This window comes from Pecten maximus, chromosome 15 (genome assembly GCF_902652985.1).
Source record: "Pecten maximus chromosome 15, xPecMax1.1, whole genome shotgun sequence".
NCBI classification, from domain to species: Eukaryota; Metazoa; Mollusca; class Bivalvia; order Pectinida; family Pectinidae; genus Pecten; species Pecten maximus.
Window position 1 is genome coordinate 3,616,710 of NC_047029.1, and position 17,059 is coordinate 3,633,768.

A 17,059-nucleotide genomic window follows, 5' to 3' on the forward strand; every position below is an offset into this window, starting at 1 on the left:
TATAACATGTAACAAAGGTAGGCAGCGGAAAGGTTGGTTCATGTGCGGCCCACCTATTGTGGTCAAGTAAGTATTATGACTATGACTATTGTTGCTGATATGAACTTGTTTCACATCACTCATGATCAACGGAAATGAAAGCGAAGAATATCAAAGTTTATCGACTTTGGATTGTCTTTAGTAGTTTCTCCTGTCTCTATATCTACTGCTTGGTAAAGACAAAAAGGAAAATATTCTAGAAAACAGAAATATGAATAAATAAATAACGACTTGTCACTATTATGTTTTATTTTGATAGATTTTTACCTCTAAAAAACCTATCAGTAAGCAACAAAATAACTGTTTATTACATTTTTACGTGTAAAATATCCCCACTTTTTCTGATTTTTCTTTCACTGTTTCATTTTTCTGATTTGACCAATCAAATCACTGCTCGTAAACGACCATGGGATAACTTTATAGCTGTCCCGGTAGCTTTTGCAATAGAATGTAATAACACAATATCCAACAGTATCTTAAGTAATAAAATAGATTTTACTTGTGTGGCTAACATTGTGATATTGAAATACAATGTATAAAAAAGGGGGAAAAAAGTATTAGCCCCACTCGTGAAATACATTTGGTACCACTGTAGACAAGATTACATAACCTCTATATATTCGACCATCCGGTCATGTAATTGTTAATAACACATTTGTTATCGTTTAAATGATTAGTTCAGCAGTGTAAATGATTAAACATTGTAAATCAGTAAAAAGGAACATATACTTTATCTGATATGCAGTACAAGTTACATTGTATACATCTATATGCGTAATGGGACCAGGGAGAAAAAACTAGACATACCATAACATTCAGATTGCTGAAAATTTACGTTTAATGATACACAGTTCTATGCTGTCCCTTATGTAATTGTAACGACCTTACCATCATCACTATATTTATATTGTGTATTGTTTACCGCTATGGGATTCTATATACTGATTCCATGCATAGTCCTGCAATCGTATGCGTGAAAAACTACTTACTCATTAATGCCATAACACCAGTTATAACACGAAATTAAGCATAATATTTACATTCAAAATTGTAACGAAAGCTTTCTTTCATCTCTCCATATGGTTTCCATTTGACAGGAAGTATTTACCAAATGAAATACCATTTTGATTGTCTAATTTAATAGTCGAACTGGTTTTCAGAAGACAGAAGCGACCGAAGAATGTCGACACAACTTCATTTTGAGACAAACTGTTCTTGTTTTATCTTTTGAATAATGTCTCGGCGTCCTATAGCCTCCATCGCATCCTTCAGCTGCTTCACCATATCGTTTCGAGCCAGAAGTAGATGCCATTTATTTAATACATTCTTGGCTAAATCTCTTTCCTCCATCGTATCGTTCTCTACTTGTGTCATTAGTCCTTCATTGAGTCCGAGCTGGTAGCCCATTTGTTTAGCCTCCTCGCCTGAGAGCATGTGGACGGCGCTCTTCAGTTTGCCCCATGTCACTGATGGTGGTGGTTGTCCTGCGAGCCCTACGCATGAAACAATAAAATAATATGTTTGTTAGACCTAAAGTTCACATGAAAAGTTTTTTATTTATACGATATTTTCAAACAATCCACTGGAAGAATTTCACCACCAAACATCAATATACAAAATGTACCTGACAAACTCCACAATGAAACCCAAAATTACCTGGTGATAGTAATCGTATGATTTCATTGAAAACAGATCCAGAGGATGTAAAAAACAGGTTATGGAAACGTTTTTAGCACCAGGATAATAAAGTATTATTGACATGCAACAGTTTACTTTAGAATACCTTAACGAAAACAAAGTGGTTAATCGAACTCAGAATAGATAAACGTATTGCACATGAGACGCAAGTGAATCGCGATTTTAACAGAAAAGTTATACACATTATATGCCGAATAAAACGGCCTCAAACATATGTTTCAGCCTTTGACGATTCGTCAGTGATGTTTGCGAACAAGATTAACACAAAAAGGAGTGGTGCCAAAATCAAAATGACCCGTAGCGAAGTGATAACGAAAATGGGTATACATCAAACATTTGTCTTGGATATTGTATGAAAGAACCTGAACTGCATTTGATCCTACGACTATAAAAGGAAACGATATACATAAACAGTTTGACCTAGTTAATTGGTGCTTTAGCAAACTCTCAACATGTGAATCAAGGTACCTAATAAGGTGTACATATAGCAATGTCCTGTTAGCACCTGTAACTAAAACTCTGAAATCGGTAAAAGTGAAAATAATACATGAAAAACAACAAAGAATTACGATCTTTGGTTTTCGGAAGGGTTTACATTGTATGTCAACTGGTCAATCAAAGACATCATTCGATTAAAGAAAAGAAATATGACTTAATCGCATTTTTGAAGTAATTATTGAATTTCTATTCAGCTCCATGTACTCGAATTTTGAACTTCATTTCGCTCAATAAAATAAAATATTTCCCACTTTGGTCTCGATGATGATTAAACAATTTTCCGTAGTCTTTTTCAGTGTGCACCACATGCAGGTTTTCAGTACGGTTTGTTAGTAAGTATCTTGTCAACAGTCACAGGAAGAAAACTACAAAATCTACTCTGATAGGCGAAATACCATAAGTAGCAAAAGTATGGATATTACAAGTGTACCATAAAAAGGGAAAGCCCATGGAAGGAAATTACAATCATCATCGTTAAGATCCCACTGTGAGTGTTGTTATCCTACATTGTTTTGGAATCGGTCTGTAAATTTCTGACATATTAATGGTTAGTCGAGACACTTTGCAATGTTTACACTGCAGAGTGTTTTGTTTAAATGAAACTCTTCACAAAACAATCAGCAAAGGATGCATTTTTTTAATAATAACTATGATTGATGTTAGGATGACTGACCGCTCCTAAGTTCACCCTTATCCCCACTCTAACCATAACACTTTTTACAATGTAACTCAGACAGAAAGAAGAGTGGAAATACGCAAAATTGACATAAAGAATATATTCCTGCGATAGTATGAGCATTCCTTCAAGGCCAATGCATGGAAATTCGTGAAGGTCAAGGTCACAAGAGGCAAATGAAAAACAAAACAAAAAAACGCGAAGGTGCCATGAAATACACTAATATACAGCATATCCCCAATACTTAGTGAAGTTTCGAATAGTTGGATGTGCTAATTTTAGGAATACAACAAGAACCATTCATTCCATTGGCAGCTTGGTGCGGAGAGGAAACTGCAGTTGATGTTGCTTATAAAATTAATGCATTTAGAAAAATAGACAATCAGTTTTTATTCTTGAGAAAAACTATATCACGTCAGCATTAACTCTGATAACAGAAAAGGTAATGCTATTTAAAAACAAAAATATATCCCTGGTTACAAAATGGAAGGTTTCTTATCACATCCGATATCCGAGAACTACATTCATAGTTAAAGAGGAATAACTCTCATAGAAATGTGCAGTCTAGAGCGTCACAAAGATGTCTGAACCAGATCCCACACAGATAGACAGATAGACAGATAGACAGACGGACAATCTGATTTTAGTATAAACCCCATTTACGGTTTCTGTAATTACTATTAAACCGTATATCGTTTATACTGCTTGGTGCTATGCTCGTTTGGTGGATGTCAAGTCATCAAAGTTGTCGGAAAACCTGCTTGTCATATCTCAATAATCATCATTAAATATTCTATTTCCCTTTCAAACGGACCAGTATCCAAATTTTAGTTATTTTGTAGGTTTACCACTAGAAATAATATTTTTGGGCTTTTCTACTGGATAACTAACCGATACGTTCCTTAATTGATGTTTAATGTTAATGATATCACAGATACGTGTTAACTATAATACCACGTGTTTAGCCTAGTCAGCATGCCCAGTGGTCGCCTTTGCAGAACATGATGTGTATTGGGTGCATATTTACAGTACTGCTGCCAATTGTGCAGATGAGATGGTCGCGATTTCAAAATGTATGTGTTTTTTTTTGTTTTTTTTTTGTTTCCCGTTAATCTGACTTCTGTTCTAAATTTGAAATAGAATATTTTATTACTCGAACCGCTAGATATTTCAACAACATGTCTCAATCGCCAAACTTGTAATATGCGAGTAAATAGAACGCCAATAGAGAAATACAGGAACAGACATTTTACATATGGAAAGCTTCGATACGTTTCGTTTTTTGACACAATTGTTCTATTTGAAAAATGACTCGAATCTTGGCTGTTGTTAGCTGACGGAGCAGGAGGTTAACAATTAAAAAGTAAGCCCAATAAAATTTACCTGATAATGGTGTATATTCTGGACGCTGGGGTTCAGGTTCTGTATAAAGAAAGAGAAAGCGAATACAAACAAAGAGGGATAACTCTGGTTTATAATATGAAAAAAGTTCTGATAGCACCGAAAACATGCCGGTATTAAGGTTAGAATTTCAAGTTGCTATATATCAGTTGCTTTGTATAAAATGCCTATATTTTATTTATTTAATTCTCAACAGAAACACACGTTACTGATAGTGACCGATATATTCTTATAACACATATTGATATATTGCAACAGAAGCAAACATGACTAAGTCAAACATGATCCAATATAATGACAAACAACTTATATGGAAATAACATAGCAATACTTACTACAATGACATTTAGTATTTACTATTGTTGTTTTAAAAATGATTGTTTTCAAATAGCATTAAAATTCATAAATGTTCTGTGCAATACTTCGTTATAAGTAGAAAGACAAAATAGCATGCAACCTCAGTCCCACTTACAGCTATGGGATACGTTTGATATACCCTTAACACAGAATATGAAATTATAACAAAGAAGCGCACATTTGCCTATTTGTTTGGTTATTGTCCGGCAGTATGTTTTCAAGTTAGTCTGACAAATATTGATGTTACTGAATCTACATATGTGTACAGAGGTAACTCTTATATATGTCATCTTTTATGGCAATAATGTCTGCCTTATTTATTGGATATACCATATTTGCTCCACACTGCCTCTATATGAACCTTAAATTGGCTATGAGCTGTCAGGTTTTGTCACTTTCGGTTATTTATTAAAGTTCGTCAGGAAGGTGGATGGAAACATCTTCTGCAAACGCGATCCTCAGACTAAGACAGACTGAACAACTCTGGACCAATCAGATCAGAGTTCAGGATACCTCGGTGTATTTTTCGCGAATAAGATCAAGATAGGTTCCAAAAAGGAGATGTGCGTTATCGACTAACTCATCCACAACAGAGACTTGGATTTCTGTACCGTTTCCATCAGGAAATCAGTCTATATAATGATCAGAATTTACATGTAACATCCTCAAAACAAACACATTTTGTTTTCTTCTAAGATTTGTTGAAATGAAAAACTCTGAGTCACGATTATTTGAAATCTTTTCTACACATACATTATGTTGTTAATAGGATATTTCTCAACAAAATTAACAGTAAAAAAACATCAAAAATATGTCAGTCTCAATGGTAGCCGCAGTTACAAGATATGTGTGCCTTTCATTTATAAAGAAATGCATGTTGTACTTGAAAATATTGCAAACTTTAACAACAATGCCCAATTTCGCCAGACTTTTACTGCAGGCTTAAACTGGACACCCATTTGTTTAGCATAGTAGATGTGATAGCAGTCGCTTTAACTCTAATTGAACAACCCCCACCCCTCCAAACCAACTAACACATATAATTCCCCCCCCCCCCCCTCCACCAAACTCTAATTGAACCCCCCTCAACTCGAACTGATCCCCCAACACACACACACACACACACCCTCACACACATACATTCCACATTCCACCACGCACATACATTTACCTCGTTTTGTCAGTGTGGTGTTGAAAGGCACTGTACACAGCAACTCAGTTTTGGTTTCCCAGATCTCTGACCTAACTCTCGTCTCCTTGGTGCGTTTGTTACAGAAACACCCGATGTCGACCATCTCTACTCTATCCGGTGCCAAACATTTAGTTTCCCTGAAGATTTGTACCTCCCCTGCCAGTTCCATAGAATCAGGTGAGGTACTGACGATCTCAAGGGCCCTAGAACTCTCTTGTTTGCTTCCCTTGAATATTAACTTCATAATGTCGTCATCGGCTCGTTCTTTCAAATTACCACAAATTTCGATCTGAAGTATATCAAAATCATGCAAGAACACACATAAAACAAAGTTCATTACAACAAACGCTGTTGTCATCACCCACAATAAGGCTATAAATACTGAGTTTCTAGCAAATCAGTTCAATTTGATGTGTGAAAAGCCTTTATTTAACGAGTTTGACACATTTCATATTACATTGACACAAAATGTATAATACATTTAGCACAAAACTGATATTTGATAAATTACCCATGATTTTACCTTTAAATTTCAATCCAAAGTATTCATATGACGTCATCGTGATGGTATTTGTTGATGACGTCACGAGAGTATTATAACACGTGTGTTTTACAATATTGTTAACATAGTCGTATGACATGATCACACCAGTTGTTAAATTCAATGTAATTAATATCCCAGACATTAGGACCGGATTGAAGACCCAAACACAACGTGTAGCTAATGCTGCCTTCCTTACCTGAAATAGTTGTCCCTCAGGAAACTCTAGTTCATTTGCTTCGGGTCCCAGTTCGAACCATGTGTAACTTTTGTCATATCTATTCTTCACCGCCTTATTTTTACGTTTTGTTCCACATATTATGACCATATCAGTTTTTGTTTCGTCCAAATCCGGTGTTTTTACAGCGACTAAAAATTCAACTCTTCGCATCTTCAGAAAGGATTTTCTAATTGTGTTTTTCACAGCTTCAGGATCAGCAACAAATAAGGGCTTCGAAGTCCCTGAATATCTGAAGATACATACAACAGTGTTTCAAAATACAAACTAAACTTCATAGCGTAATAGTTTCGAGATAGATATTGTTATCAGGATTGATCTTATACGTTTAAGCTCAGTGTGTGACTTTAAGTGTTAGCCCACGTGTACGTAGTTGCTTTGTTCTGATTGAATCTGCACTACAATATTACTCTTTTACTGTGACCATTTCACCTCTGAATAAAAAACATTGAAACACAGTTCTTTAGTCAGCAATACTTTTGCTTGATTATTTGAATAATAAAATGAAAATTATATGCAAGAAATGAAATGTTTTGCTCAAAACTAGAGTTAGTTTTACTCAGTGCTCAACACCATGGATATATTTTGTATTATCTGCATAGTAAGCCTATTATCTAAATAAATGGTATCTTGCCATAGTCTCCTCACATTGAAAAGTGGCTAATTTTGAACACCGCCTTCCCAGCTGCATCTATTTCGGCCGGCAGTTCATCCCACGTCCACTCTTCAAGATTAGGGTCAGGGTTTGATGTGGTAAGCACGACAACACCTTCTGACTGGTCTTTTGCAGTCACCGGCATCTTCATTTCTATATCATTGTTAGGCTGTTGTCCGTCAGTGGTAGAAAGGTCTAGGATGCTTGTCATTAGGACTGGTTCCTCTTCAGGCTTTTTTTCGCCCTCCTTCCTCTCCTGTTCAACTCCCTCGGGGTCCGTAGGGACCTCAGGGTCGTCAGAATCTTCAGGGTCTTCTGTTGTATCCACAAACTGAAACATATATCTGAGGTGAGCTTATATATATCATATTTCCAAGAAATATTCATGATCAGATAACGATTGTCGACCATAATCTCCCCAACATCACGGTATGTTCAAAAAGTATCCCCCCCCCCTCCCCCCCCCCCCCCTTACATTCACCAGAATTGAGGCGAATTAACGCGTTTAACTGGTAATGGAATTAGGTGTGACGTGTGACGTGTGAAACTATGCTTTTCGTGAATTATCAAACATTTTAAACGGAATAAAGGAAAGAACAAAAAAAGGAAATGTGTAATAATTTTATAATACCGTACGAGGTAATTCCCAGAAAGATTTCCATACAAGCTGCTACCAGCATATACAGAGAATTTTCGTTCTTTTGAACATTTCACGAAAATACTACTGAATTCCAGTAATTATTTTATAAAGTATATTCCCTTGATACTCTGTTCTTTTTGTGTATTTCTGTTATAAATCTTCCTAAATTGGAATCAAAATCTTTGTCAGAAAAATATAACATTTTCCATTTACTTCATATAAACACAATTTGACGGATTATAGTATTTTTGTTTCTTTCAGTCTTTAGGTCTCAAATAAGTGATTGTCATGTTTGCCAATGTATTTCTGACACTGGCGGTTATGTTGATTCTCCAACTTATGGTGGCTTTCCTGCATTGCTTGATTATGTTACTGTTCTAAATCGATTGCACAAATCCAAAAGAAGATCACTTTTGAGGTCAAAATTAATGTAAGTTTTTATTTAGTGAGGAGAACTTCATTACAGTACTGTGCACATTCCTCTATGATGAAAAATTTAACCGAGTAAATGTTTTCAATGGTAGCATCATTGTACATGTGAAGCATTCACAGATTTCATACAAAGCATGATGTAACAGGTATGTTTTAGTGAGGTAAACAAAGTGAATAGGTCTTACAGTGTAACAGGTTAAGATTTAACTGGAACAGTGGAATAGTTGTACAATACACCTGTGTAATAATCAAGTCTAATGACGCCATGTTTTAAGTATGAGAAACACCTCAAACTGTGGAATAGTCAAGATAATGCATATTTCACGGCCTTGACGGGCCTCGAACTATCCATTATCTTGACTATTCCACAGTTTTTGGTGTTTCTCCGATACTTATTACATACAAATGTATAATGATGCTTCCAATTTATTTTACTCGTAAGACATAGATAACCTACCAACCCGTTGCTAACTTAGCAGAACAAAGCGTTAATATTGTGTAAGTACACTTGTGTTACATTATGATAATTATGAAGAGGAATTCTATTATAGGGGACGTAGTAAAATGTACAGTTCAATTACAGTTGTGAATAACACTACTGGTATCAGTCCTTCAAATAAACATCAAACTCTTATCATTCGTATGCATATCCTGGAATAAATCACCTTCAACTTACTTTGACCAAGAGTTCACAAGAGTTGAACGTTCCAGCAGGGATGTCAATTTCAGCTTCCGGTTCGAATTCCGGTTTAAGTGTTACTGCCTCATCGGAAATCTGAAAAACTTCTTTTTTCTCCTTACGTGCCATGGCGAAATATGTAATTTTGTTGGGCATAAGTGGAATAGTCATTGTTACTATTGTGATCTGCAAATCATAAAAAAAGAAGTAAATACCATTTCTTGCAAATTTGACGGTCATAATATGGATTAATATTTAAGAGGCAAGACCTGACAGATCAAATAACGACAACAGAAGGAGCAATGGCACAACACTATAATTACATGCATATTTACTTAGACACACATGTAACGTTTGGTATTGCTATACTGTCCCTTATTGACAGTATGATAAATGTTTCATCCTTATCATTCGAGAAATTCAGCCAAGCTTACAAATCAAGATGATTGACATTGATTGAAAGAAACACAAATCCGCGTCAATGCCTACTGACAATATACTATAGAAAAGACTATAAACATATTACGTATTGTTACCAAACCCATTAACTCTTACCCCGACACCATCTACCTCCTGGACCTCTATATTATCAATACTGCTATTTTGTGTGGCTGGTCTCAGAACGACATCCTCAGTTTGGTGGAGAACTCGATCAACATTCACGCGTATGGTTATTTTCTGGACTTTAGCCCCCCAAGTCTGACATTCGAGAAGGTGGCCAAACGCTTCTTCATCTTGACCCAATGGTGGAGGACTGCCGTACGCTTCTTCTGTTTGACACAGATATAGGAAATAACTATCTTGATCCTCTTGTAATATGACCTCCACACCTGTGTTCTCTAAAGGGACAACAGGTCCAACCTCCGGCCCAATCCTTCTTACGTCAAATAAGATCCCCCTGGGTTCAATGAATCAGCAACGTATTACCAATTGCATTTCACATTAGATATAAGTAAATCTATCATTTAGAAAACATTTATATAATACGAAAGCAAGATAATGTAACACATATATAACAAATATTTATATCATTCTTTATATTATAGACTTACAGAGAATAAACTATATTGTTGAAACTTACAACGTACTATCATTTGAGTAATTTCCATTTACGTCTTAAGAGACATTATGTTACTCCACACAATACTACCTAGTAACAATAACTGTGGGCAATATATACATTTTGCAGCAGATCATATTTTAAGATTAAGAAAGGAAAACAATAACACCCACATCGACTGGTTATTTGAATTAATTTCAAATATAACACTCAATAATTTTAAGATCACATTTGTCACTATGATAATATAACATATAAGACTTAATGCCAATAGTCTCAAATCACTCTGACCTGGCTCTGTCTAATCTTTAGATGTACGAATACCTATAGCCCGGAGTCAGTCTAGCCTAGTTCTGTATATTCTTTAGACTTACGAGTACCTATAGCCCTGAGTCAGTCTAGCCTAGTTTTGTATAATCTTTAGACTTACGAGTAAGTATAGCCCTGAGTCAGTCTAGCCTAGTTTTGTATAATCTTTAGACTTACGAGTAAGTATAGCCCTGAGTCAGTCTAGCCTAGTTTTGTATAATCTTTAGACTTACGAGTAAGTATAGCCCTGAGTCAGTCTAGCCTAGTTTTGTATAATCTTTAGACTTACGAGTAAGTATAGCCCTGATTCAGTCTAGCCTGGTTCTGTATAATTTTTTGACTTACGAGTGCCCTGAGTCAGTCTAGCCTGGTTCTGTATAATCTTTAGACTTACTAGTACCTATAGCCCTGAGTAAGTCTAGCCTGGTTCTGTATAATCTTTAGACTTACGAGTGCCCTGAGTCAGTCTAGCCTGGTTCTGTATAATCTTTTGACTTACGAGTACCTATAGCCCGGAGTCAGTCTAGCCTAGTTCTGTATAATCTTTAGACTTACGAGTACCTATAGCCCTGAGTCAGTTTAGCCCGGTGCTGTATAATCTTTTGACTTACGAGTGCCTATAGCCCGGAGTAAGTCTAGCCTGGTTCTGTATAATCTTTTGACTTACGAGTACCTATAGCCCTGAGTCAGTCTAGCCTGGCGCTGTATAATCTTTTGACTTACGAGTACCTATGGCCCGGAGTCAGTCTAGCCTAGTTGTGTATAATCTTTTGACTTACGAGTACCTATAGTCCTGAGTCAGTCTAGCCTGGTTCTGTATAATCTTTAGACTTACGAGTACCTATAGCCCTGAGTCAGTCTAGCCTGGTTCTGTATAATCTTTAGACTTACGAGTACCTATAGCCCTGAGTCAGTCTAGCCTAGTTTTGTATAATCTTTAGACTTACGAGTACCTATAGCCCTGAGTCAGTCTAGCCTAGTTGTGTATAATCTTTAGACTTACGAGTACCTATAGTCCTGAGTCAGTCTAGCCTGGTGCTGTATAATCTTTTGACTTATGAGTGCCTATAGCCCTGAGTCAATCTAGCCTAGTTCTGTATAATCTTTAGACTTACGAGTGCCTATAGCCCGGAGTCAGTCTAGCCTGGTGCTGTATAATCTTTAGACTTACGAGTACCTACATGTATAGCCCTAAGTCAGTCTTGCCTGGTTCTGTATAATCTTTAGACTTACGAGTGCCTATAGCCCGGAATCAATCTCATCTGGTTCTTTATAATCTTTGCAATTGCGTATTCGTTCTTCTTTTTCTTGATGTCACCCTGACTCAACCAGGACTGTAAGCAACAAGTATTTGCTGTTAATCGACAACTCATTATTCAATTGATTATATATATATGTATATATACATATCAATTTGTTGCAAAAATTAAATAATATTTGAAATTTAAATAGAAATAATATTAAAATGATTAACCATATTCCTTCCCTTGCATGGAATTAAGGTATGTACATAAGGAATCAACTAACCCAATCTTGAAGGAGCGGTTCAGTCCCGAATTGACACAAGAGTTCCACTACGGTCACGTGTTTATTTCGGACAGCATACTCTAACGCAAGGCAGCCTTTCTGTATTAAAATCATTTCGTGAAGGTGACTATCAATGTACAAACGCTTTACCAGTCATTTATCTGATGAAGCTGGCCAAATGTTAAGACAGAGCTACCAACACATTTCTATCTACTAAATTGACCAAAACTCATTACACAAATAACTTTTGTTGTTCAAATAAGATAATGTGTACAAGAATGCCATCAGTGATTCCATAGTAACCGTACAGATATTAATGACAATTTTAAAATCTGCCGTTGAAAAACGCCTCAAACAAAGAATATAGCGACACATTAACGAAAGTGTAATTCTATCTCAAAGATGAATGCGAAATAGAAACAAAAAATAGACTTGCATTTAGACATTTGAAAGTGTTAAAAGGTATGGCACCATGTGTTCCATGAGGGCGAGCGTAGTTAAACACTTAGACAGGCAGTCAAGGGGAACATGCACAATGGTATTGGCATTAATATTTTCGTACAAAAAATAGACATAGATATCTGCCGTCCAATTCTTTTGATGCCAAATGTTATATAACTGATTTTAGGACTTACCTGATCGAGTGTGCGCACAACGGCACCCCAAGCGACTAATATCACTATGGCTCGCGTATGTCCGTGCATAGCAGCATGATGGAGGGCCGTTCGTCCATTCTACAACAAAGAAAAACATCAAACGGTTTCAAACTTCGCTTTATTGTATAGTTTTATAAATACACCAATTACGACGAAGGAGGACACTTATGACCCTTTCCCTGACCGGGTCCTGATGATCTAAGGCACCAAATCGCCAAACTAGAAATAACTCCGGTAGTTACAAGTCGAAATCCCTAAAATATAGAGGATATCTAACAGTGTCTTCAGTAATACCAAATATATTTCACTCGTGTGGCTAATATTTTGATATTTTTCACTCGTGCTGCGCACTCGTGAAAAATATCAAAATATTAGCCCCACTCGTGAAATATATTTGGTATTACTGAAGACACTGTTAGATATTCTGTTTATTACATTTTTTATCAACGAAAAACCTACCCCGTATGCTAACTAGGCCTACAGCGAAAGTTTGCATACAAAACAAGTAGTTCCCCCTGTCCAGGTGCTGACATATATGTCGGGCTTTCTGATTGGTCAATTATTTTGGTATTTTCTAATCATGAATTTGATTGGTCAAATCAGCAAAAGTGATATTTTCACTAGTGAAAAATATGATATTCTTCACTAGTGAAACATATCACTTTTATAGAATGAATAATTTTTGATATTTCACTGGTAAAAATGTAATAAAAGATGTTTCGTTGTCCTGGTGATAAACAGCCAGATACCCGGATATGAGCATATTGACAGATCGTATGTTAGATGATATTACTAATATATAGCGTTCTAGTTTTGAACATGATACAGTCACGCTAGTATCCGCCTTCGGCCCACGTTTGCCGAAGGGTTCATTGTGGTTTCTCCAGTTACTAAAACATTATTCTTATTGTATTTTATTGTAGTTCCAGTACTTCTTATATATATTATGTGATTGTATTTGTATTTTTTGTGTTTTGATAAAGGGGCGGATTGCCTCGAAAATTTAACAAGCCTTATTGTTCACACTGTTTGAATTACTTCTTTGCCCCATATAACCATTACAAGTAATTCGTATCCTCCATACATTTATGTGAGGATCCAGTGTTATCTGGATTATACTGTTTATATTACTTCTTTGACCCAAATATATATATATATATATATATAGAAGGCTGGTGACGTATTATACGATTTTAAAGGTATTTTTCTTCCGTACAACTACATTGTTTACTTTATTACACACGTATTTATACATCCTACTTACATTGTTCCAGGCCATAACGTTCGCACCTTTCTCCAGTAGTATTTCTATGACGTCATCATATCCCGCGGAGGCCGCATAATGTATAGGATAAGACCCCGTCTGTTAACAAACACCAAAATAAAGTGTGGTACATGGTCTGATCAGTATAAAGTGTGGTACATGGTCTGATCAGTATAAAGTGTGGTACATGGTCTGATCAGTATAAAGTGTGCTACATGGTCTGATCAGTATAAAGTGTGCTACATGGTCTGATCAGTATAAAGATTGGTACATGGTCTGATCAGTATAAAGTGTTGTACATGGTCTGATCAGTATAAAGTGTTGTACATGGTCTGATCAGTATAAAGAGTGGTACATGGTCTGATCAGTATAAAGTGTGGTACATGGTCGGATCAGTATAAAGAGTGGTACATGGTCTGTTCAGTATAAAGTGTGGTACATGGTCTGATTCAGTATAAAGTGTGGTACATGGTCTGATCGGTATAAAGTGTGGTACATGGTCTGATCAGTATAAAGTGTAGTAAATGGTCTGATCAGTATAAAGTGTGCTACATGGTCTGATCAGTATAAAGTGTGGTACATGGTCTGATCAGTATAAAGTGTGCTACATGGTCTGATCAGTATAAAGTGTGCTACATGGTCTGATCAGTATAAAGTGTGCTACATGGTCTGATCAGTATAAAGATTGGTACATGGTCTGATCAGTATAAAGTGTGGTACATGGTCTGATCAGTATAAAGTGTTGTACATGGTCTGATCAGTATAAAGAGTGGTACATGGTCTGATCAGTATAAAGTGTGGTACATGGTCGGATCAGTATAAAGAGTGGTACATGGTCTGTTCAGTATAAAGTGTGGTACATGGTCTGATTCAGTATAAAGTGTGGTACATGGTCTGATCGGTATAAAGTGTGGTACATGGTCTGATCAGTATAAAGTGTAGTAAATGGTCTGATCAGTATAAAGTGTGCTACATGGTCTGATCAGTATAAAGTGTGGTACATGGTCTGATCAGTATAAAGTGTGCTACATGGTCTGATCAGTATAAAGTGTGCTACATGGTCTGATCAGTATAAAGTGTGCTACATGGTCGGATCAGTATAAAGTGTGCTACATGGTCGGATCAGTATAAAGTGTGCTACATGGTCTGATCAGTATAAAGTGTGCTACATGGTCTGATCAGTATAAAGTGTGGTACATGGTCTGATCAGTATAAAGTGTGGTACATGGTCTGATCAGTATAAAGTGTGGTACATGGTCTGATCAGTATAAAGATTGGTACATGGTCGGATAGGTATAAAGAATGGTACATGGTCTGATCAGTATAAAGTGTGGTACATGGTCTGATCAGTATAAAGTGTGGTACATGGTCTGATCAGTATAAAGTGTGGTACATGGTCTGATCAGTATAAAGATTGGTACATGGTCTGATCAGTATAAAGTGTGGTACATGGTCTGATCAGTATAAAGATTGGTACATGGTCTGATCAGTATAAAGTGTTGTACATGGTCTGCTCAGTATAAAGAATGGTACATGGTCTGATCAGTATAAAGTGTGGTACATGGTCGGATCAGTATAAAGTGTGGTACATGGTCTGTTCAGTATCAAGTGTGGTACATGGTCTGATTCAGTATAAAGTGTGGTACATGGTCTGATCGGTATAAAGTGTGGTACATGGTCTGATCAGTATAAAGTGTGGTACATGGTCTGATCAGTATAAAGTGTGCTACATGGTCTGATCAGTATAAAGTGTGGTACATGGTCTGACCAGTATAAAGTGTGGTACATGGTCTGACCAGTATAAAGTGTGGTACATGGTCTGACCAGTATAAAGTGTGGTACATGGTCTGACCAGTATAAAGTGTGGTACATGGTCTGATCAGTATAAAGTGTGGTTCATGGTCTGATCAGTATAAAGTGTGGTACATGGTCTGATCAGTATAAAGTGTGGTACATGGTCTGATCAGTATAAAGTGTGGTACATGGTCTGATCAGTATAAAGTGTGGTACATGGTCTGATCAGTATAAAGTGTGGTACATGGTCTGATCAGTATAAAGTGTGGTACATGGTCTGATCAGTATAAAGTGTGGTACATGGTCTGATAGGTATAAAGATTGGTACATGGTCTGATCAGTATAAAGTGTGGTACATGGTCTGATCAGTATAAATGTGGTACATGGTCTGATCAGTATAAAGTGTGGTACATGGTCTGATCAGTATAAAGTGTGGTACATGGTCTGATCAGTATAAAGTGTGGTACATGGTCTGATCAGTATAAAGAATGGTACATCGTCTGATTAGTATAAAGTGTGGTACATGGTCTGATCAGTATAAAGTGTGGTACATGGTCTGATCAGTATAAAGAATGGTACATCGTCTGATTAATATAAAGTGTGGTAGATGGTCTGATCAGTATAACGATTGGTACATGGTCTGATCAGTATAAAGTGTGGTACATGGTCTGATCAGTATAAAGTGTGTTACATGGTCTGATCAGTATAAAGGGTGGTACATGGTCTGATCAGTATTAAGTGTGGTACATGGTCTGATCAGTATAAAGTGTGGTACATGGTCTGATCAGTATAAAGTGTGGTACATGGTCTGATCAGTATAAAGAATGGTACATCGTCTGATTAGTATAAAGTGTGGTACATGGTCTGATTCAGTATAAAGTGTGGTACATGGTCTGATCAGTATAAAGAATGGTACATGGTCTGATCAGTATAAAGTGTGGTACATGGTCTGATTCAGTATAAAGTGTGGTACATGGTCTGTTCAGTATAAAGTGTGGTACATGGTCTGATCAGTATAAAGAATGGTACATCGTCTGATTAGTATAAAGTGTGGTAGATGGTCTGATTAGTATAAAGTGTGGTAGATGGTCTGATCAGTATAACGATTGGTACATGGTCTGATCAGTATAAAGTGTGGTACATGGTCTGATCAGTATAAAGTGTGGTACATGGTCTGATCAGTATAAAGTGTGGTACATGGTCTGATCAGTATAAAGTGTTGTACATGGTCTGATCAGTATAAAGTGTGGTACATGGTCTGATCAGTATAAAGTGTGGTACATGGTCTGATCAGTATAAAGTGTGGTACATGGTCTGATCAGTATAAAGAGTGGTACATGGTCTGATCAGTATAAAGAATGGTACATGGTCTGATCAGTATAAAGTGTGGTACATGGTCTGAT

At 36.5% G+C, this 17,059-nt stretch overlaps 1 protein-coding gene across 1 annotated transcript; it reads right to left on the reverse strand.

Annotated features, from left to right (window-relative positions):
• Positions 1-273: 273 nt before the first annotated feature.
• Positions 274-9,205, reverse strand: LOC117344407. Its single transcript, XM_033907150.1, has 6 exons — positions 9,044-9,205; positions 7,289-7,626; positions 6,602-6,872; positions 5,841-6,150; positions 4,295-4,333; positions 274-1,532 (listed from the first exon to the last, which is right to left on the reverse strand). The coding sequence occupies exons 1-6, from the start codon at positions 9,200-9,202 to the stop codon at positions 1,234-1,236; spliced, it is 1,416 nt and encodes a 471-aa protein (XP_033763041.1). The 5' UTR covers positions 9,203-9,205; the 3' UTR covers positions 274-1,233.
• Positions 9,206-17,059: the final 7,854 nt, after the last annotated feature.

Bases quoted from the DNA above. Each gene is read 5' to 3' on its own strand.
- LOC117344407 (XM_033907150.1), bottom strand. From the start codon at position 9,202: ATGCCCAACAAAATTACATATTTCGCCATGGCACGTAAGGAGAAAAAA. The intron at 6,151-6,601 runs GTAAGGAAGGCA...GATATACTTCAG, and splicing joins CTGAGGGACAACTATTTCAG to ATCGAAATTTGTGGTAATTT. The intron at 4,334-5,840 runs GTAAATGTATGT...TTCTTTATACAG, and splicing joins CACCACACTGACAAAACGAG to AACCTGAACCCCAGCGTCCA.